Source organism: Pristiophorus japonicus, chromosome 8, assembly GCF_044704955.1.
Source record: "Pristiophorus japonicus isolate sPriJap1 chromosome 8, sPriJap1.hap1, whole genome shotgun sequence".
Taxonomy (NCBI): Eukaryota; Metazoa; Chordata; class Chondrichthyes; family Pristiophoridae; genus Pristiophorus; species Pristiophorus japonicus.
The window spans coordinates 146,955,087-146,978,719 of NC_091984.1; the positions used below are offsets into that span (position 1 = coordinate 146,955,087).

The 23,633-nt window shown below is 46.5% G+C and overlaps 1 gene segment (V, D, J or C); it reads left to right on the forward strand.

The window, feature by feature from the left end:
• Window positions 1-8,647: 8,647 nt before the first annotated feature.
• LOC139269177 (Ig kappa chain V-V region MOPC 21-like) lies at window positions 8,648-9,191 on the forward strand. The segment is given in 2 exon segments: window positions 8,648-8,696; window positions 8,884-9,191. Coding segments are annotated over 2 exon segments (357 nt in total).
• Window positions 9,192-23,633: the final 14,442 nt, after the last annotated feature.

The following is a 23,633-nucleotide window of genomic DNA, read 5'->3' on the forward strand; positions in this document are numbered from 1 at the left end:
CACCTCACACTGTGGATATCTGAACGGAATATATGGAATTAAGGACAGTAAAGTAAACGGGATATATGAAAATGTATAAGCCATGGAAGAATAGCTGGGAGAATGTCAGATTGCAAATAGTGCAACATCAGCATAACTAACAGTCTTTCTCAAGGTTTCAAGTCACTAATCCTGCCAATAACATCTAATTGTAACATGAAATAAATCTGCAGAATTGCAAGGTCTCAGTTAATAGTCACACCACTAGATTGAAACATTTAGAGGCAATGCTTGAGCTTTCATAAAAACATCTCATATAGATTGACTAATGAGTAGCTGAGTTAGAATGTCAATCTAATTGTATTTTGTTATCTGATTTCAAAACTGTATAACTGTTGACGCTTTATGATGTAACTTCACCTATCCGTAGGGAGTGTGTACGCTCTATCCAGAGAGTATATCTTCTGTCTGATAGGTCTTACTGGCCGGTAATAAAGATTGCTTTGTTCAAAGCACAAGAGGTATTCGATTCAGTAATTTTACTGAACCAGATTGAGGTAAAAGAATCCAGGAATTTACATTTGGTGTCAGAAGTGGGATCTCAATGGACGATTGCCGAAAACTTGCGAATTAAGAGCCAGACTAGCCTTGGACGAGACGAGGGGAAAGTGGCCACTGGAGTGAGTATGATTTCAATACTGCTCCAGTTTCGCCCGGTTTCAAAAGTCTGAGGAAAGTTTAGCCACTCGCTGGTTCTCAGGTAGTGTCTGAACGAGATCCAGGACAATCTGATGAATACCTTTCAAACGTAGAATAGGGATAGAGATAGGGAAATTGCGCGATGACGCAAACCAAGCGGCGACTTGGAAAGATAGTTAGAGCTAGATAGGGATAGATGATCAATCATGGATCCAAAAATGAATAGGAAAGAAAAGAGACTCTTGTGAATGTCTGTTTAAATGAGAAATGCTTCTGTGATTTTTACTGTAAAAAAAAAGCTGGGGAGTTGTGGTTTGTTTTATCTCAAACAGAATGAAAGTTTGTTTTAACCCTTCATAGTGTTGTCCTGTATGTGGGAAGTTTAAGAGTGTGAACCTTACTAAAATACTTATATTCGGATGATAAGTTACGGAGCCAGGAAATGCACAAAGGATAGGTTTGTTAAAAAAAAAAAGAAAAAATGACATGGTCCCGGTGGTTAAAAAAAAAGAAAAACTTGTTGAAAGAAAACATTCAGAGAAGGCACAGCAAAACAACTGAGATGGATTCAAAAGGATTCAAAAAAAAATTATATTAAATAACACGACCTTGAGGCTGGAACAATTGAGATAACGAAAAGCAGTCCACAGCCTTTGTGCCAGACTTCTCTCTAGTCATGGAAAAAAAAGTAACGTACTAAATAGGTGCTGAAAGAAAAAAATGTTCTGAGATTTTAAATTATGGAAAAAATTCCACTGCAGTAAAAAAAAATACAATCACTCCTGTCCAGTTGGCAGAAAAACTCCATTAAATTAGGGCTTTCATTGACTGATTGAATTTAAACTGCGCAGTAACGCGAAAGGATAGGGAAATTTGGAAACTGAAAGAAATTAATTGAGGCTCATAAGAAATCAAAATTAGAAAATTAGGCTCACAGGGAATAAAATGGGGATTTAAATAGAGGATAGGTGTTCAATTCAGGTACGACGTCGACCTTGTATATCACTTGACCCGTCGAGGCTCTGATTGAATTTAAAAACCCACAGCAACTCGGAAGGTAGGGCCGACGCGAACGTGCAGCGGTGCAAACGACGCGAACGTGCAGCGACACTAATGCGTAGTGACGCAAACGCGCAGTGACGCAGACGCGCAGTGACGCCGACGCGTAGTGAAGCAGAGGCGCAGCAACGCGAATCGCGAAAGTCAGTGCTAATGTCAGTAAGTCTTTGTAAGTCTTAAGTGTTTAGAGTTTTAAGTATTTAAATCGCGCGGCGATGCGAACCGCGCGGCGACGCGGGTAAGTGTTAGAAGTCCTTGTTTATCTTTTAAAGTTTTAAGTATCTTAACTCACGCGGCGACGTGAGCCACGGGTCGACGCGGATTGCGTGGCAACGTGTACTGCGAGGAAATGCGGATTGTGCGGCGACGTGAACTGCGGGGTGACGTGGGAGTTTTAAGAATCGCGCGGCGACACGAACCGCGCGGCGACGTGGCTAAGTGTTAGCATTAGTAAAGTTTGTTTATTTGGAGTTAGTTAAAGTCAGTGTTAGTTTCTGTAAAGTCTGTGTCTATTTTTAAGTTTGTTTAAATTGCACGACGACACGAACGCGTAACGACACGGTAATACGCGAGGCAGTGTGAAAATGGGTAATCAGTTGGATAAAACAACGGATGCGGATAGTCCGCTACAAAAGCTATGTGAGGAATTCCCTGAAAGAGCTGAAGACTTTAGAAAATTATCAGGAGCCCTAAACAAATTATTGGGAGATGATCAATGGCCTCTAGGTGGCACTAGAAGCATAGAGGTAGTAAAAAAATAAGCACAGGGATTGTTAAAAAAAAAATTAATTAAAAGATGCATCACTTCTGTCAAGTTGGCAAACAAATGCTATTAAATTAGGACTTGCATTGACAGAGGGAACACATTTTAAAACTGTAGACGTCTTTAAAAAAAAAAGAATGTGCGCACGAGAAACTTACTAAGAGATCCTCTGGGACCTCTGAGAAAGGTATTGACCAACTACGTAGCAAAAATGGCTGGCTTTGTGTTAACCGAGGCTGATGATGAAATTGATGAGTGACCACTGACTCAGCGCCCAACGGCGCCTCCCGCACCCCCTGGCCTCTTGCTCCAGTCCTCTTCCCAACACCCTCCACCTAACACTCCGGTAAAAAGAGTTAGGAACAACCCCATATCACCAAAGCAACAAACCCAAACTGACTCCTCATCCTCTGATAGCGATTCGGATCCCCAGTTTACAAGCAATATAGCCGAAAAAACCAGATCTCATACTCGAAAGGGCAGAACTATATCTCGACATCACAGACAGTCCCGTAAATCTTCTAGTCAATCTACCAGTCCAAGTTGTGAAAGACATAGCAAACACCCCCGCCGATCAAGACGCAGAACTGTCAAGCAGTCAGACAGCTCCGAAACATCCTCCGACCTAGAAATGATTTCCAAGATCCCAAAGTCCCGACACCAATTCCCTGTCAGACCAATGCCAAACCCTGATGCACAACAAGCTGCAGACCACCCCACTATCCGGACAAATGGAGAGGACAGTTAGATATTATTGGCAGGAAAAGAAAAGGGAGGGGGGAGGTGCGCCCCCAACCCGGGTCAAGACTGAATACGTGACTAGAAAGGAAGAGCCATCTCGGGAGGAAGGATCAATAGAACCGTAGTGTTGCATACAGGATTGGATGGATAAGCAAGGATACGGTTATACTAAACAACCAAACGGCCCGAGCCCTGCTAATAAACCTCCCTATTGTCCCCGGCATGGTATGGGAAGAGGCCGGGACTGGGTAAGAGGAATTGACTGTTTTAATTGTGGGCAGGAAGGACATTGGAATAAAAATTGCCCCTACCGTCAGCATGGAAAAGGAAGAGGAGGGGGGCAAGGGGGGAGAGGAGGACCTTACACTAACTTCTCCCAGAACAACCCATTTGGTCAATTGTCCCCCGATTGACTACGCAGCTTGATTGTGCAGGGATCCTCCCCGGACGACGAACCCATTCTGAATGAGTGGCAACCCTTTTTGATAGATACGGGAGCCTTCTTGTCTTCTGTACAATCAAAGCTTAAACTCCCTGCCTCTACTGAAACACAGGAACTTTCAGGATTCCTGGGACAAATCTCGACATTCCCAGTGTCAGAACCGGTTAAAATGGGTTACCAGGAAGAATCGGTGGAACATCGAGTTGTTATCACAACCAATCTGGACTGTAACTTGATGGCTAGAGACCTCCTCTGCAAATTCCAGTTGCATTTGAAGTGTGGAGATGATGGGATTATTGTAAAACAGGAAACCCTTAAGCGGCAGTATTATACCACTAGAACCCCTCAGTGGTGGTCTCTGGACCTGCCGCAGGCACCCTATCACGTGACCCTAGCATACGATCCCAGTGGAAAGAATCGGGACCTGCAGAACTTTTATCAGGATCACGAAGGGGAAGTGAAGGGAATTCTATTAAGGGCTAGAGTGATTGGACTGGAAAGAGAGGCAGATTTTGTGGAAGTGGATAAGAATCTGTGGAAACAGCCCCTAACAATGGCACCGCATATTGCTCGTGAAGTATTAGCCCCTCACCATGCTAAAGATTTGGGAGTTATGGTACGCAAGGCCATAGATGAGGCTGACCCGACCAGCCGGGATGTGCAAATTTCATGGGGACCCCGAGAAGGTCTTAACGACTCTACAGCATCATACTGGCTCGGACATACCTGACTATGTGGATCCTCATGTGTGGGCAGAGAACCCCTCCCAAGTGGGTTATACTCCCATTGATCCGATTGAGATCCCAGTGCAGGGCAATGTGGACTGGCCCTCTATCCGACAGAACCCACTGAAATCACAGGCAATCCTAAACTAACCTTTCGGCACTGTACTGTAATTAATCCGGCCTGTTTTCTTACTGAGCCACCCCAAGATGAGGAAGAACCCAGTCATGATTGCTTATCTTTAATTTAAGAGGCCACATCAGTCAGGGAAGATTTAGTTGATGTACCAATGGAAGATCCAGACTGTATTCTTACTGAACCAACCCAAGATGAGGAAGAACCCAGTCATGATTGTTTATGTATGTTGACGGAAGTACTTCTATTAATCCAGAAGATACACGAATCTCAGGATACGCCATAGTAAACCAGGAAAATCAGGTCTTGGAATCTGCCGCTTTTGAAACCGCCTATTCTGCTCAACAAGCTGAACTATTCGCCCTCACCCAAGCCTGTATCTTGGCCAAAGATCTCAAAGTCAATATCTATACCGACTCTAGGTATGCCTTTGGGGTGGCCCATGATTTCGGACAATTATGAAAAAATAGGGGATTCCTAACCTCACAGGGGAATGAGATATCTCATAAACAGTTAGTATCTGATTTGTTACAAGCCCTCATGTTCCCCAAACGCATTGCCATTGTCAAATGTACCGCCCATACTACCGGAAATTCTCTGGTTGATATAGGGAATCGTTGTCCTGACCAAGAGGCCAAACAGGCCTCTCGTGACCAACAGATGGTAGTGCCCAAAATTATGAGTCAGACTAAAAATCCTGCGAAGGATAAGTTAGCCTCGGAAAAACCAATGCCAACCATCCAAGATGTTATAAAAGCACAGGAGGACGTTCCTGAAAAAGATAAACTGTTGTGGAAATATTATGCATGTACTTATGACAATGTTTCTAAACTCTGGACCACTCCCGCGGAACAGACTTGCATGTCTGACAAGTTGGCTCTGAGTTATTGAATGTATGCATTTTGCTACTCATTGTGGAGCAAGGACCACGAGTGACACACTTTTGGCTACTTGGGGGCACCCTAGACTCCAGGCGCTCACCCAGAACATCAGTAGTCGTTGCCTGGTTGGCCAGCAACATAATCCAGGGAAGGGAGTCCCCTGTGATTGGGGTAAAAAGCCCCTACCCGAAGGTCCCTTTGAGACATTTCAGTTGGACTACATTGAGTTGCAAAAAGTTCAGTGTTACAAATATGTGTTAGTAATAGTAGATGTGTTTAGCAGATGGATTGAAGCCTACCCTAACCTGGACAATAAGACTCAGACTGTTGTTAAGGTGTTAATGAGGGAAATTGTTCCTAGATATGAGATCTCAGCTAGACTGTTGACCACCTATGTTCTTTCTCTGACTCAGGCTCTGCGACTAGTTCACAACCAGGTTCAAGATGCTCACCTCGACCTCCCAGTTTTACCCGAATTGTCCCTCGTGGCACCAGGGAAGTATGGATTCGGAAGGGATTAGAGCCACAATGGGAGGGTCCTTTTCAGGTGTCACTCACTACCCCCACTGCAGCCAAGGTAGAGGGGAAAAGTGCCTGGGTTCACCTGCACCACTGCAAGCTCATCACCATTTAAACAAATTTTGCTGGTTAGTCTAATTCCTGTTTCTGTTCCAGATCTCCTCTTCCCCATAGCTGAACAAGGCAGTTGAAGGAGGATCAGTTTGAACTTTTACCCGTAAGACAGCCAAATACACTGACGGAGACCTGAAGAAGGGAAACGGGAAAACAGAACTCTTTTTATCAGCTAAATAATTGGACTATTTATAAGATGAGACTGTGTCTGTATGCCACTGTCTGCATAATAGTGTTGTTATATGACAGTTTTGGCGCACGGGAAGGAAGACAAAGGCGAGAGCTCCATGTAAACACCTTTTTGTATATATCTTACGTTTATGTGGAAAAAGGGCACTTCACTAGATGCTGGGTGTGTTCACATATCCCTATACATTCCAAAGGGGGAATTCCTTTGCGCACCGTTCCACTGACCCTAACTGAAACTGTTAGATGGATTCAAAGAAACGATATTGGAACAGGTAGCTAACCGCACTGCTGAGGCTCTGGAGGGCATCACAGCTGAAATGGTAGTGATAAGGACCATAGCATTACAAAACCGAATGGCCCTCGATTACCTGTTAGCTGAGAAAGGGGGAACGTGTGCCCTGATAGGATCTGAATGTTGCACTTACATTCCTGATAGTTCAGAAAACATAACCCACCTTGCCGATCACATAAGGAGGGAGGTGAAGAAGTTATCCACACCAGCAAAAGAACTTAGCAGGTTTGATTGGTTTCTGGGTGGATCTTGGAGATCCTATCTAATAATAATTACCTGCTGTTTGATTGTTGGTTGCCTTAACCTCTGCTGTAAAGTAATGATGACAAGGTTAGCAGACCCTCTTGTGGTCAAGGGTTCCCGGGTTATGATCCAACAAACTAGAGAACTACTCAACAATAATATGATTCTGGAAAAGGAGTGTGAACGGATGAATGCAATACTCCAAGAATGATCCTAAATGTTATCATAGAATGATAAAAGGAGGGATGTGGATATCTGAACGGAACATATGGAATTAAGGACAGTAAAGTAAACAGAATATATGAAAATGTATAAGCCATGGAAGAATAGCTGGGAGAATGTCAGATTGCAAATAGTGCAACATCAGCATAGCTAACAGTCTTTCTCAAGGTTTCAAGTCACTAATCCTGCCAATAACATCTAATTGTAACATGAAATAAATCTGCAGAATTGCAAGGTCTCAGTTAATAGTCACACCACTAGATTGAAACATTTAGAGGCAATGCTTGAGCTTTCATAAAAACATCTCATATAGATTGACTAATGAGTAGCTGAGTTAGAATGTCAATCTAATTGTATTTTGTTATCTGATTTCAAAACTGTATAACTGTTGACGCTTTATGATGTAACTTCACCTATCCGTAGGGAGTGTGTACGCTCTATCCAGAGAGTATATCTTCTGTCTGATAGGTCTTACTGGCCGGTAATAAAGATTGCTTTGTTCAAAGCACAAGAGGTATTCGACTCAGTAATTTTACTGAACCAGATTGAGGTAAAAGAATCCAGGAATTTACAACACTATTGGAGGACCAATCGGAAGGAGCCATGTTTCCTGATCCATATTGAGGGGCCATGTTTTGTGGTCCCTACTGGAGGGCCAATAGGAAGGAGCAATGCTTCCTGGGCCCTATTGGAGGACCAACAGGAATGAGCCATGTATTTTGGTCCATATTGGGGAACCAATAGGAAGGATCCATGTTTCCCGGTTCCTATTGGGGGACCAATAGGAGGGAGCCATATTTCCTGGGCCCGATTGGAGGACCAATAGGAAGGAGCCATGTTTCCTAGTCCCTATTGGGGGTCCATGGTCGACGTAGAGTGCAGACCCTTCCTGTTGTAAATGTGGGATCGTTGGCACCTGATCCCAGTAAAAACACCATGAGCGGGAGCGGGGCCGGGGCGGGGGAAGGGGGAAGGGGGGAGAGGGGGGGAAGGGGGGAGAGGAGGGGAAAGGGAGAGGTTCTGAGCGGACAGCGTGGGGGAGTGGGTCAGACCCTGTCCTGTCGCTCCAGCTCACACTGATGGGGTGAGTATCTCCTCCCTCTGCTGGGCCTTCATGAAATGGGCGTTCTGTCCAAACCGGTCCCCACTGAGAATAGGCCCACAGCACAGAACGGCTCTTAATTGAGCAATAAACAGCCAGGGTACTGAGAGAGGCCAAGGGATGGCCATTGTGGGGAATAGGCCCTTACTCCAGGAGAAGGCATGGTCTAGGGTCAAGGGTTAATTGGTGGGGCAGGGCACAGGGAGGTTTACTCTGCATTTCAGTGTGCTGCACCTGGGAGTCTGTGGGGGAGGGACAGGGAGCGAGAGAGAAGCTGTGAGTCAGAGAGGTGTAGAGGGAAGCTTTGAGACAGAGGGCGATGAAGGCTGAGACAGACAGACAGAGAGAGGGAGATGGAGGGAGAGGGACTGCGGGAGGTAGAGAAGAGGAGGAAGTGAAATGTGCTGACGTGGCTTTTTCTGGGTGAAGACATTTACATACTGAGGGATGGGCAGTGAGACTCTCACAGGCTGCAGGTTTATAAAGCAGGGCCCAGTGAAGGGCAGTTTATCAGTAAGCAGGCACAGGGACTGGAGCAGACACTATGATTTCACCCATCCAGCTGATCTGGCCTCTGGCATTCTGCGTCGCAGGTACCAATCTCTCTCCTTCCACGTTTAATATCTCCCTGCTATCGATTTCTGTCCAACTCTACTGACCAGTGATTGAAGGGCAAATGCTGACACTAGAGGAGAGCTCAGTGTCTCGAGCAATCTCTCATTTTACAGCGTCTTTCTGTGACAGTGTTTACTTCACTTTCTTTCCCCATTTCGCCCTCAGGTATCAGTGGGGACATCATCATGACCCAGGCTCCCCCGGTGCTGTCAGTGAGTGAGGGACAGACTGCAACCATCACCTGTACTGCCAGTGCATCCGTTAGCAATTATGTTGCTTGGTACCAGCAGAAAGCTAGGCAGAAACCCACTCTGCTGATCTATGCAGCAACATCACTTTTCACTGGAACCGCCAATCGCTTCACCGGCAGTTACCAGTCCAACACGTTCACCCTGAGCATCAGCAACGTGAAGAGCGAGGATGTCGCAGACTATTACTGTCAGCAATCTGAGAGCTACCCTCACGTTCGGTAAAGGAACCAAGCTCAGATTGAGTAAGTAAACCCTGATGTTCCGTTATTAACACTTTAAATACTGAATTTTTTAAAGTGACAAATGCTGAATATGTGAAGGTGTTAGTTTACATATGATTACACTCGATCTTACCGTCTTTCCTCATCTAAATCTATCAGCATAACCCTCGATTCCCTTCTCCCTCATATCGCTGTCTAGCCTCCCCTTAAATACATCGATACTATTCACTTCAATCACTCCCTGTGGTAGCGAGTTCCACATTCTCACCACTTGCTGGGTAAAGAATTTTCTCCTGAATTTCCGATTGGATTTCTTGCTGACTATCTTACATTGATGGCCTCTAGTTCTGCTCTTCCCCACAAGTGGAAACACTCTCTCTGTATCCACTCTATCAAAACCTTTCCGAATGTTAAAGACCTCTATCAGGTCACCCCTCAGCCTCAAGAGAAAAGAGCCCCAGCCTGTTCATCCTTTCCTGATATGTACACCCTCGCATTTCTGGTCCCATCCTTGTAAACCTTCTCTGCACCCTCTCCAGTGCCTGTGTATGGGTTATATAATATGGTGGGGAGCTGCGGTGAATGAAAGGGTTAATTGAAGAGTGCTGTGTATGACAGGGAGCCCGGCTGTATTCCTTGACCCACATTCCCCCTTCACCCAGCAAAGTATAAGTGACGAACTGTTACCCACCGTGTGGAGGAGATCTGGACGTTGGCACACTGCGGTCCCATCCCTGCACCATCCCCGGAAATCGCTCCCGAGCCTCCTGCCTGTCTCAGTGTGACAGACACGGTGTGTGAGACACGGGCAGAGTGTGGGTGTGAGTGAGTGAGCTCGCTGGGGGCAGTCTGTGCTCCTGTCACAGTCTCTGATATAACTGAGCTCAGCCTCAGCACACTGACACTCCCGAGGTCCTGCCTCCCCCAACTCCAACTCTGATATTTCCAGCCCCCGCTCACCTCCTGTCCAACTTCTGATCGCAAACAGGGGCAGCAGGGCTCGCAATCCGGCAGCTGCAGTGCTCCAGGGTTGTGGGGAGACTCTCAGTTGCTGTTTCTGTGGCTCGAGTTCAGGCCGATATTTATCCCTCGAACTACATCGCTTAAACATAGAAACATAGAAAATAGGAGCAGTAGTAGGCCATTCGGCCCTTCGAGTCTGCACCGCCATTCAATATGATCATGGCTGTTCCTCTATCTCAACACCATATTCCCGCTTTTTCCCCATACCCCTTGATGCCTTTTGTTTCTAGAAATCCATCTATTTGCCTCTTAAATATATTCAGTGACTTGGCCTCCACAGCCTTCTGTAGTAGAGAATTCCACAGATTCACCACGCTCTGAGTGAAAACATTTCTCCTCATCTCATTTGTAAATTTCCTACCTCGTATCCTGAGACTGTGACTCCTTGTTCTAGACTTCCCAGCCCGGGAAAACATCCTCCCCACATCCAGTCTGTCCAAACCAGTCAGAATTTTATACGTTTCAATGAGATCATCTCTCACTCTTCTAAACTCTAGTGTATACAGGCCTAATCGACCCAATCACTCTTCATACGACAGTCCTGCCCATCTCAGGAATCAATCTGGTGAAACTTCGCTGCACTCCGTCTATGGCAAGTATATCCTTTCTTAGGTAAGGAGACCAAAACTGCACACAATACTCCAGGTGCAGTCTCACCAAGGCCCTGTAGTAAGACATCCTTGCTCCTGTACTCAAATCCTCTTGTGATGAAGGCCAACATACCATTTGCCTTCTTAACTGCTTGCTGCACCTGCCTGTTTGCTTTCACTGACTGGTGTACAAGGACGCCTAGGTCCTTCTGTCCATCGACACTTCCCAAGTTATCACCATTTAAATAATACTTTGTCCTTATGTTTTTCCTACCAAAGTGAGTAACTTCACATTTATCCACAATATGTTACATCTGCCATGTGTTTGCTCACTCACTCAACTGATCTAAATCGTCTTGCAGTGTCTTTGCATCTGCACACAACTCACAATCCCACCTAATTTTGTGTCGTCAGCAGACTTGGAAATATAACATTTGGTTCCCTCATCCAAATCATTTATTTATATGTGTATATATCTGGGGCCCAAGCACTGATCCCTGTGGTACCCCACTTGTCACTGCCCGCCACCCTGAAACACACCCATTTATTCCGACTGTTTCCTGTCAGTTAACCAATTTTCAATCCATGCCAATACACTACCCCCAATCCTATGTGCTTTAATTTTGCACACTAACCTCTTATGTAGGATTTTTATCAAAGGCCTTTTGAAAATCCAAATACACTACATCCACTGGTTATCCCTTATCTATTCTGTCAGTTGCATCCTCCAAAAACTCCAGTAGATTTGTCAAACATGAATTTCCTTTCATAAATCCATGTTGACTTTGTTTAATCCCGTTGATATTATCTAAGTGTGCCGTTATCACATCCTTTATAATAGACTCTAGCATCTTCCCTACTACTGATGTCAGGATAACCGGTCTGTAGTTCCCTGTTTTCTCTCTCCCTCCTTTTTTTTAATAGTGGGGTTACATTTGCCACCCGACAATCTGCAGGAACTGTTCCATAATCTATAGAATTTTGAAAGATGACAACCAATGCATCTACTATTTCCATGGCTACCTCTTTTTTAGTAGTCTGGGATGCAGATCATCAGGCCCTGGGGATTTATCGGCCTTCAGTCCCATTAGTTTCTCCAGCTCTATTTTGTTATGAACAATCGTTTCCTTTAATTCCTCTTGCTCACTCGACCTTAGGTTCCCGAGCATTTCTTGGACGTTATTTGTATCCTCTTCCATGAAGAGGTCATTCAACTCATTGCCATGTGTGGGAGCTTGCTGTGCACAAATTGGTTGCCTTGTTTCTCACATTACAACAGTGACTACACTTAAAAATGTACTTCATTGGCTGTGAAGCACTTTGGGACCTCCTCAGGTGTGAAAGGTGCTATATAATTGCAGGTCTTTCTTTAATTTGGCATTTCTTTTTATTAACTGGGACTCGCACAATTCCCCTGCTGATTAAACTTGGACCCAGCAGAAAATCCCCAGAACACGGACTAATGTTCCATAAGAACATTAGGAGCAGGAGGAGGCAATTCGGCCCCTCGAGCCTGCTCCGCCATTCAATAAGATCATGGCTGATCATTCCCTCAGTACTCCTTTCCTGCTTTCTCTCCATACCTCTTGATCCCCTTTGCCGTAAGGGCCATATCTAACTCCCTCTTGAATATATCTAATGAACTGGCATCAACAAATCTCTGTGGCAGGGAATTCCACAGGTTAACAACTCTCTGAGTGAAGAAGTTTCTCCTCATCTCAGTCCTAAATGGCTTACCCCTTATCCTAAGACTGTGTCCCCTGTTTCTGGACTTCACCAACATCGGGAACATTCTTCCTGCATCTATCCTGTCCAGTCCCGTCAGAATTTTATATGTTTTTGTGAGATCCCCTCTCATCCTTCCAAACTCCAGTGAATAAAGGCCCAGTTGATCCAGTCTCTCCTCATATGACAGCCCAGCCATCCCTGGAATCAGTCTGGTGAACCTTCCCTGCACTCCCTCAATAGCAAGAACATCCTTCCTCAGACTAGGCGACTAAAACTGAACACAATATTCCAGGTGAGGCCTCACTAAGGTCCTGTACAGCTGCATTAAGACCTCGCTGCTTCTATATTCAAATCCCCCAGCTATGAAGGCCAACATACCATTTGCCTTCTTTACCGCCTGCTGTACCAGCGTGCCCACTTTCAGTGACTGATGAACCATGACACCCAGGGTCTCGTTGCACCTCCCCTTTTCCCTAGTTTGCTGTCATTCAGATAATATTCTGCCTTTGTGTTTTTGCCCCCAAAATGGATAACCTCACATTTATCCACATTATACTGCATCTGCAATTTAATTGCCCACTCACCTAACCTGTCCAAGTCACCCTGCTGCCTTTTAGCATCCGCCTCACAGCTCACACCGCCACCCAGTTTAGTGTCATCCGCAAACTTGGAGATATTACACTCTATTCCTTCATCTAAATCGTTAATGTACATTGTAAAGAGCTGGGGTCCCAGCACTGAGCCCTGCGGCACTCCACTAGTCACTGCCTGCCATTCTGAAAAGGACCCATTTATCCTGACTCCCTTCTTCCTGTCAACCAACCAGTTCCCTATCCACGTCAGTATATTACCCCCAATACCATGTGCTTTGATTTTGCACACCAATCCCTTGTGTGGGACCTTGTCAAAAGACTTTTGAAAGTCCAAATACACCACATCCACTGGTTCTCCCTTGTCCACTCTGCTAGTTACATCCTCAAAAAATTCCAGAAGATTCGTCAAGCATGATTTCCCTTTCATAAATCCATGCTGACTTGGTCTGATCCTATCACTGCTTTCCAAATGCGCTGCGATTTCATCCTTAATGATTGATTCCAACATTTTCCCCACTACTGATGTCAGGCTAACTGGTCTATAATTACCTGTTTTATCTTTCCCTCCTTTTAAAAAAAAGTGGTGTTACATTAGCTATCCTCCAGTCCATAGGAACTGATCCAGAGTCGATAGACTGTTGGAAAATGATCACCAATGCATCCACTATTTCTAGGGCCACTTCCTTGAGTACTCTGGGATGCAGACTATCAGGCCCCGGGGATTTATCGGCCTTCAATCCCATCAATTTCCCGCCTATTAAGGATATCCTTCAGTTCCTCCTTCTCACTAGACCCACTGTCACCTAGTACCTTCGGAAGGTTATTTGTATCTTCCCTCATGAAGACAGAACCGCGGAGGGGAGGGTTCTCAGGGGACCAGGGTGGGGGATGGCGGTCGCTGAGTGGGCTCGGGGACCAGGGCACCAGCCAGTCGCCACTCTGCACACACTCTGTTCCCTCTGTGTCTCAGTCCAGTGTTGCAGTGAGGAGTTTAGGATCTGAGGCTCAGGCTGGTTCTCCGGCACCATCAACGCCCTGTTGGGTAAGGGTCTTAAGGGTTAAGAACATAAGAAATAGGAGCAGGAGTCGGCAACCTGGCCCCTCAGCCTGCTCCGCCATTTAATAAGATCATGGCTGATCTGATCTTGGACATAGCTCCACTTCCCTGCCCGCTCCCCATAACTCTTTATTCCCTTATCGCTCAAAAATCTGTCTATCTCCACCTTAAATATAATCAAAATCCAGCCTACACAGCTCTCTAGGGCAGAGATTTCCACAGATTTACAAGCCTCTGAGAGAAGAAATTCCTCCTAAACTCAGTTTTAAATGGACAGCCCCTTATTCTGAGACTATGACCCCGAGTACTATTTTCGCCTATGAGTGTAAATATCCTCACTGCATCCACCTTGTCACCCTCTCATTATCTTATATGTTTCGATAAAATCACCTCTCGTTTTTCTGAACTCCAATGATTATAGGCCTAACCTACTCAACCTATCCTCATAAATCAACCCCCTCATCTCCAGAATCAATCTAGTGAACCTTCTCTGAACTGCTGCCAATGCAAGTATATCCTTTCTTAAGTATGGATACCAAAACTGTACACAGTACTCCAGGTGTGGCCTCACCAATACCCTGTATAGATGTAGCAGGGTTTCTCTGCTTTTATACTCTATCCCCCTTGCAATTAAGGCCAAATTTCATTTGACTTCCTGATTATTGCTGTAACCGCATACTAACTTTTTGTGTTTTATGCACAAGGTCCCCTTTGCAATTTTTCTCCATTTAAAAATTAATTTGCTTTCCTCTTCATTCTGCCAAAGTGGAAAACCTCACATTTTCCCACATTACACTCTGTAAGGGGTGGTTTGCAGGGGGTCAGCTTTCCCTTCTGACCTTATATGAACGGTTCTGAATCGCTCCCACACCCTTGGTTCTAGACACTGGAATTATGAAGGGACTGTGACAGACTTGGACAGACAATCGGTTTCAAGGTCGGAAGCAGGTATGTCTTTATTGTGTTTACAAAGAAGTAAAAGGCATACCTTTAATAACACACACAGACCAATACACACTGAGGGGTACAACACATTGAATAAATTGTACAATTACAGTCTGTGGGGAAAAGAATACAGCTTAAACTCTAAATGGGGTAAAAAGGCGAATGCAGATACATTTACACAAGTTATCCCAGCCTCCCTCCTCCCAATTCCCCTAACTAACTAAGTTATAGCTCTGTGGGGTTCAGGGGCTATACTCACCAATCCCTTTTGACAGCTGCCCGTGAATCGTGGTTTCGGGGTTCGCTGCACTTGGCCTTCTAGGCGAGCCGTACCCCGGTCGGAGGAGAGGACTTCGGACTGCCTAGTCTTCGGTTGGGGTGTGCCCGTTGATGCGGTAAGTTGCGTTTTGGATGTATGGGGTAAGTACCCACTTTCTTTGGTTAGGAATAGTTTAGTTAGTCCCTTTTGGTAATTTCTCACCCGTTGGTCATTCCGAAGTAGATTGTAGAGTGGAAATAAATGTCGATTCTTCGGTTTTTGTTGAGTTGGTTTTGGTTGGTCGTTTCGCTGGTTGTGGTGGCCCGGGTTGTCAATTTGGTTGCTGACAACCTTCCGTTTCGTGGACCTCGTGCTCGGTCAGTTCTTGATGAATTCTAGTAGTTTCCTTCACTGCTCCATTTCTTCACTCCCCACCTCCGGCTGTCTGTGTCTGTGTTCCAGTCTGTGCTCTGCTTCTCTCCTGTCTTCTGCTAGTTTCTGTGTTCTGCTAGTCTGCGTGCTGCTCCTTGCTGGTCTTTCCTTGTAAAACTGGGGGATAGATATATTCCAAAAAAAGGCTCTGTTATCTCCCATCAAATCTCTTGGGCTCTGTTTAAACTGTACTGTCCACTGATTTTCAAATGTCTCCTTTGTCAGCAGTAACTCGATTAGGGTGTGAGAATGTGCTCTCACTGGTTTTGCATTGTTTTAGAATTGTCCAGTTTCTTGACCATGATTTCCATTGTGCTTGATTGGGTAATTCGATTATCTCTTAGAGGGTGAATAGTTCCCCCAGACAGTCTGGGGTCTTTAATACACGAATTTGGCCCCACCTCCTGTATTTGGTAACTCTCTTTTTTTTTGCAGCCAAAATGTTGTAGAATCTTAAAATTGATATGCTCCTTCCCATAGATGTTTAGGGGATCTCAAGCTTCTGTAATTTAGGTCCATTTTGAATTCCCTTTCCTATGAGTCCAAACACTGGGGGGGGGTCTCCATGAATGCATCCCCTTTTATCCCCCGCAGGCTTCGTCTGCCCCTTTAAACTCATTTTAAAAGCCCAGAAAGGGATTCTTCTCCTCTGTAGGGGAAAGGTACCTGGAATCTTTGCGAGATATTGGTAAATTCTACATTCCCCCCTGTGATACCATATCACTTATGGTATCATTCTTCGAGGTGAGCAAAGTTCCTGACTCCCAAGAGATAACCTTCCCCATAAATTAGCTAAACTAATACCCAAAATGCATTACACTTATGCAACATATCCATAGATGCACACTTTTCCCTTTACAGGTACAAACCTTTTACATTTATACCCTCCCAGCTTGGAGGGGGTTCAATCACTACAATTGTATTTCAGCACAGTTACATTTCATTTCAGTTACATTATATTCACCAGCCGGTGTCATAGGAGTCCCAGAACTTTCCCATGCGGGCACCTTCTTTGGCCAGTTTGTCAGCCTGTTGGTTTCCCTCTGCACGGGGTTCGGTTTTTGAATGGGCCTTCACCTTATGTATGTCGACCTTTTCCTCTTCCCCCACTGCTGTCATGATTTTCTCCAGCAGGGGCTTGATTGCCAGGGGTCTCCCATCAGCGGACGTGTATCCGCGACGGGACCAGATAGCCAGGTACTCCGTACATGAATTGCAGGTGAACATACTGTCCGAGCAAATCATGTACGGGGTAGGGAATTCCTCGGGGTGGGTCACCACGTACATTATGACGGACAGTTCAGCATGCTGGACGCTCATGGTGCTGGGGAGCTTGATTGCCAGGGCAATACCTGCCCTTGGGTCATAGACTCCGCACCCAGTGAGTCGCTCGTCAGCAGATACCGTGCTGGACCCGTCCACGTAGATGTCCCGGCCTGTAGGGTGTAACCCCGCCCGAAGGCCAATGTTCACCTCCCATACCCCTTCTATGGAGCACCTGTGGGCTTTCCCTGGATAGATTAGGTTGGCTGCGAGCCTTGGCTCGCGGGGGCCTTCTACTCTGAGGTCCATCTGGGAGAGGAGCAGGGTCCAGCGAGCAATGCGGGCACTGCTCACCGTCCCGTCCTTAATCCTCCCATCTAGGAGCATCTGAGTAGGTGTGTGGTGGGTTAGGAGTGTTAGAGGAGACCCTCTTGTGAAGATCAAGGATCTTTTCACTGCCCAATGTGTGGCTAGGAGGTGTCTCTCACAGTTGGAGTACCCCTTCTCCACATCTGTGAGGATCCTGGAGGAGTAAACCACCGGTCTCAGTTGGCCGTGCCGCTCTTGAAGCAGCACTGAGCTCAAACTGTCCCCGCTGGCTGCCACCTCCAGGAAAAACTCCTTTCCTACATCTATCGCTCCTAAGGCTGGCGCGGTCTGCAAGTCCTTCTTGAGCTGATTAAATGCTGCCTCGCAACCCTCATCCCAGTCCCACTCTACACCCTTGTGTAGGAGCCTGAGCAGAGGGGCTGCGGTGGCTGCATAATCCTCAATGAAGTCTCTGCAGTACCCGGTGAGTCCGAGAAAGGATCTTACCCCTGTCACTGTGTTGGGGGCTGGTAACTCCTGTACTGCCTCCCTTCTAGCCTTATCTATGGCCCTTTCCCCAGCGCGCACAGTCAGCCCCAGGAATTTGACTTCTTTCTGGCCGATCTGTGCCTTCTTGGGATTTACTTTAAACCCTTCTTCTTTTAGCAGCTCCAGCAGCTCAGCCAACAGTGGGCCATGCTCCTCCCCCTGATCGGTGAACAGAAGCAGGTCATCCACATACTGCACCAACTGCTGGGGTCTGCTAAAGCCCTTTAAACAGTTCGCCATACATTGGTGAAAAATGCTGGAGCTGTTGTGGAAGCCTTGGGGAAGACAGTTCCACGTGTATTGTTGGCCCTTAAAAGTAAAGGCGAACTTGTACTGGTCCTCCCGTTTTAAAGAAATGGACCAGAACCCACTTGATATATCCAGCACCGTGAAAGTGGTCGCGGATGCTGGAATACTCCCTATGAGATCCGCTACGGCTGCTACAGTGGGTGCACAGGCAGGGATATTCTTATTTAGTACTCGATAGTCCACGGTGGCCCTCCATGAGTTGTCCGGTTTCTTAACCGGCCACAGTGGAGAGTTCACATGGATTGATATCGGTCTTAACACCCCTTGCTCTACCAGTGATCCCAACACCGTTGTCAGGTCTGCGTCTGCCTCCCTGGGGAAGTTATATTGCTTTTGTGGCCGGGTCATGGGGTCCCCTACTATACTAACTTCCACCCCCCGTTACCCTACCAAAGTCATGTTTGTGGGTGGCGAATGCTGCAAGGTGTGCCCGTACATAAGCCTGGTACTCCACTGGGGTGTTACTGACCAGTAATTCCAAGTCATAACCCTCCTTTGGCTTCACGGTACACAATGTTTCCTTGGCCCCTTTTTCTGGGATCACTGCCACCTCACCTTCCCTGTCAGTCACTATGGCGCCCCATAGACAATGGTTCCTGAGATCCACTAGGATCTGGTGGCCAATGATAAAATCAGCTCCCAGGATCCCTTTTCCCTTCTGCTGTCATTTCATCAGGACACACTTCCATTTGGTTTTGAGTGTACCTAACTGAATGGTGAGCGGGATGGAAAATGAACCAGTTTGCTCATTGCCTGTGAACCCCACTAGACTGTACGGGACCCCGTTCGATAGAGGTGAGGTAGCTGGGTTATCTGCATATACAAGGGTGCTGGAAGCAGCAGTATCTAGCAGGTAGGTCCCTTTCACTTTCTCCACCTCCATCGTAACGCACGGTCTCTTCCAGGCATCGTACTCTAGGGAACACAGGTGCACAGGCTGCACTGGCCTTAGTCATGCATCTGGGTGGGTTGGAGCAGATGGTTTTACCGTACTGACTGCTGGACCGGTTGCGATGGCGACTGCTCCCTGTCCGTTTATGAGTGTCTGTAGGGCGGCTACGAGTGTCTCATATGTGTCGGGTGTTCCTGCCCTGGCCTTACAGGCTGGGGCTGGAGTGGCCTTTCCCTTAGTCTCTTTCCAGGGGTTCCTACAATCCTTCCTCCAGTGCCCACTTTTCCCACACCCAAAACACTCGCCCCCTTTGTGGGGAGGGTTCCCACCTTCCTGATGCAACTCTCTCTTGCCTTAGCTGGGTTTAATCTCATGGACCCTCCCTTTAGAGGAGGGCTCCTCTGTCCCTCTACTGTTCCGGTAAGCCAGTGTCAACTGTCTGACCACTGTCTACTCGGTGGTTCTGGGATCTCTTGGATCGAACCAGACCTTGGCTTTTGCCTTTACTCCAGGTAAGCTGTTTGCCACCAGGCTGCGGAGCCAGTGAGCCAGCTCGTTAGGGTTCAGGTGGGCCCGGTCAAGAACCCCACTGCAGGCCCTTTCGTAGACCGGCCACAACCTGTCGACGAAAGCCTGTGGAGTCTCCCCATCGAGCTGCACTGTTTTCTCCACTCGGGAGAAAGGACTCCCGTCGTTCATACCCATGGCCTCTAGAACCTCCTCCTTAACCGTAGCGTACGTGTTTCGCCCCTTTCTGCTGTCTGCAGAGAGGGAATGGCACAGCTTGGTGTCTAGTGAGAAGAGCAACAGCTTAGCCTGCTCCGAATCATCGCACCCGTTAATATCCCCTGTGTGTTCCACTTCCAGGAAGTGTACCGAGGGATCCCCCTGTTGGGTGAGCTTACTTAGGTGACCTATCATAGCCCTCAGTTTTTGGGTGTCGTGAGGGACTACGAAGTTGCTTTCTAGGGGTCCTGCTGCCCCATTTGCATCAGGCGGGCCAAACTTCTGCTGCCGGACCGGGTGCATTGGCCCTGGTTCCGGCCCTTCTTGTATTGGTTCGCCCTCTTCCCCCTGCTGCCAAGCCGAGTTAAAACTCGGGGCTGCCGGTGTTGGTCGTTTGCAATCCTTGCCTGCCCCGCACTCTGGCTGACACCCCTGCTGCTCCGGGCCGTTCCTGGGAGCTGCAGGCGGTGACTGAGGGATTTCTCCTTGCCCAACCAGGTATTCCTGGGCTAAACCCGGGTTTAACAGGCACACCATGCCTTTAGCCCGGGATAGAGCAAGGTTCAAGCTTTGGATCTGCTGCTGGCGGGGGCCGTGGTCTCCTGCCTCAAATTCCCTGGTACTGGCTACCTTATAGGCTACCTGAATGTCTCTTACCCTCTCCCCGTACTGTTTAACTTGCTTGGCGAGGCAGGAATTCTCTTCCCACAATGCCCCTTCGCTATTCTTGGCTTCAATAATCTGACACTGTAAAAGGCCCAGTTGGGTTTTGTGCCTTTCTTTTGTGAGCTCTCTACTTTCCTTTAACTGTCCCACCTCTGTCCACAGCCTTTCCCCGACTGTGGCCCTTGCGCTGGACCTCTCTTCTGCCTGTCTCAATATTCCCTTTAATTTCTCATTCTCCTCATCTAGAAGCCGGATCTGTTGCTGAAGGCAAATTAGCCAAATGGCCTTCTCTATCGACCTTTTATGGTCCTTGCTTTCGGTCCATTGAGCTGCAGCATCTTCTGGATGCTCAGCATACAATAGATCGAGTACCCACTCCTTAGCCACATTTACCCTCTTAAACACATACGAGGAAATCCCCTCTTCCATTTTACTTCATTTCCTGAAACCAGTCTCTCTCTTATCACGTCCCTTGTACCAGTGTCCCATCTAGGTCGCCATTATGTAAGGGTTGGTTTGCAGGGGGTCAGCTTTCCCTTCTGACCTTATATGAGCGGTTCCGAATCGCTCCCACACCCTTGGTTCTCGACACTGGAATTATGAAGGGACTGTGACAGACTTGGACAGACAATCGGTTTCAAGGTAGGAAGCAGGTATGTCTTTATTGTGTTTACAAAGAAGTAAAAGGCACACCTTTAATAACACACACAGACCAATACACACTGAGGGGTACAACACATTGAATAAATTGTCCAATTACAGTCTGTGGGGAAAAGAATACAGCTTAAACTCTAAATGGGGTAAAAAGGCGAATGCAGATACATTTACACAAGTTATCCCAGCCTCCCTCCTCCCAATTCCCCTAACTAACTAAGTTATAGCTCTGTGGGGTTCAGGGGCTATACTCACCAATCCCTTTTGACAGTTGCCGGTGAATCATGGTTTAGGGGTTCGCTGCACTTGGCCTTCTAGGCGAGCCGTACCCCGGTCGGAGGAGAGGACTTCGGACTGCGTAGTCTTCGGTTGGGGTGCGTCCGTTGATGCGGTAAGCTGTGTTTTGGGTGTATGGGGTAAGTACCCACTTTCTTTGGTTAGGAATAGTTTAGTTAGTCCCTTTTGGTAATTTCTCACCCATTGGTCATTCCGAAGTCGATTGTCGAGTGGAAATAAATGTCGATTCTTCGGTTTTTGCTGAGTTGGTTTTGGTTGGTCGTTTCGCTGGTTGTGGTGGCCCGGGTTGTCAATTTGGTTGCTGACAACCTTCCGTTTCGTGGGCCTCGTGCTCAGTCGGTCCTTGATGAGTTCTTGTAGTTTCCTTCACTGCTCCATTTCTTCACTCCCCACCTCCGGCTGTCTGTGTCTGTGTTCCAGTCTGTGCTCTGCTTCTCTCCTGTCTTCTGCTAGTTTCTGTGTTCTGCTAGTCTGCGTGCTGCTCCTTGCTGGTCTTTCTTTGTAAAACTGGGGGATAGATATATTCCAAAAAAAGGCTCTGTTATCTTCCATCAAATCTCTTGGGCTCTGTTTAAACTGTACTGTCCACTGATTTTCAAATGTCTCCTTTGTCAACAGTAACTCGATTAGGGTGTGAGAATGTGCTATCAGTGGTTTTGCATTGTTTTAGAATTGTCCAGTTTCTTGACCATGATTTCCATTGTGCTTGATTGGGTAATTCGATTATCTCTTAGAGGGTGAATAGTTCCCCCAGACAGTCTGGGGTCTTTAATACACGAATTTGGCCCCACCTCCTGTATTTGGTAACTCTTGTTTTTTTTTGCAGCCAAAATGTTGTAGAATCTTAAAATTGATATGCTCCTTCCCATAGATGTTTAGGGGATCTCAAGCTTCTGTAATTTAGGTCCATTTTGAATTCCCTTTCCTATGAGTCCAAACACTGGGGGGGGGGGGGTGGGGGGTCTCCATGAATGAATCCCCTTTTATCCCCCGCAGGCTTCGTCTGCCCCTTTAAACTCATTTTAAAAGCCCAGAAAGGGATTCTTCTCCTCTGTAGGGGAAAGGTACCTGGAATCTTTGCGAGATATTGGTAAATTCTACAACTCCATCTGCCAATTTTGTGCCCATTCACTTAGCTGGTCTATATCCCTTTACAGACTATTTGTGTCCTCCTCACAATTTGCTTTCCCACCCATCTTTGTCTTATAGGCTGATTATTTTTCAATCTACTCTGATTCTTAGAAATCGACTGAAGGCAATCCTGGCTGTATCTATTGTAGTTTTGTGGTCGTTGGTTCTGTGACTGGTTGGTTCTTCTTTTGGCCATTCTCTGCAGTGTTGTACCCTCCATGTACGTTCCGTACTACATGTCCTTCCGTCCATTCATCTGTTCATTCTTTTGACCTGTGTCCATCTGTACATGTGTCCTTCTATTTCTCCTGTGTACTTCTTCTTCCGTCTGTTCCTGTCCTTCTTCCGTATTCTGCAGAGCTGCTTCTAGCTCGGGTTATGACTGATCTCCTGCCACTGCGGTTTCTGATAAAGTGCTTGCATCGATACATTGTTTTGTGGTTCCCTTGGTTGATTGACTGCAATAATGAACTCATCTGTTTTCCCATTTGCACACTGAATCTGCAAGGCTCAAGTTGATTTCTCATCTTAACACTTCATCCCAAAAGATGTGCACCTAATGTGGTTCCTTTGTTGTCTGGTCTTTTTACAGACTTGGTGTCTTCAGTGAGCTTGGTTTTCCCCACCCTGGTCAATCAAGTTCAGGGCCTCATGTAACAACTCCATTCTTGTTATGCATGGAGTCAGTTTTGGTCGCTGACCAAGAATGCCCTTAATTGTCCAGCTTCATTCCAAAAGCTTGTATTAATCGTTAGTTCATGGTCTCCATCTGTGCTTTTCTGAAGATTAGTAACCTTACACTCCCTCCTTTAATGTTTCGCAAATATAAAACTAGAGTCATTACTTGTGGAGTTCTTTTTCCATGAGCTCTATTTGGATTTATTGGAGTCTCAGTCAAAATCTCCAGATTACATTCCTGTTTTACATCAAAAAACAGTACTTTTTCCCGACAAACCAACACTTTTGCAACAAAAATGTTCGGCCTTGATCTGACTTCAGTTTTATATCCAAACACTTTGG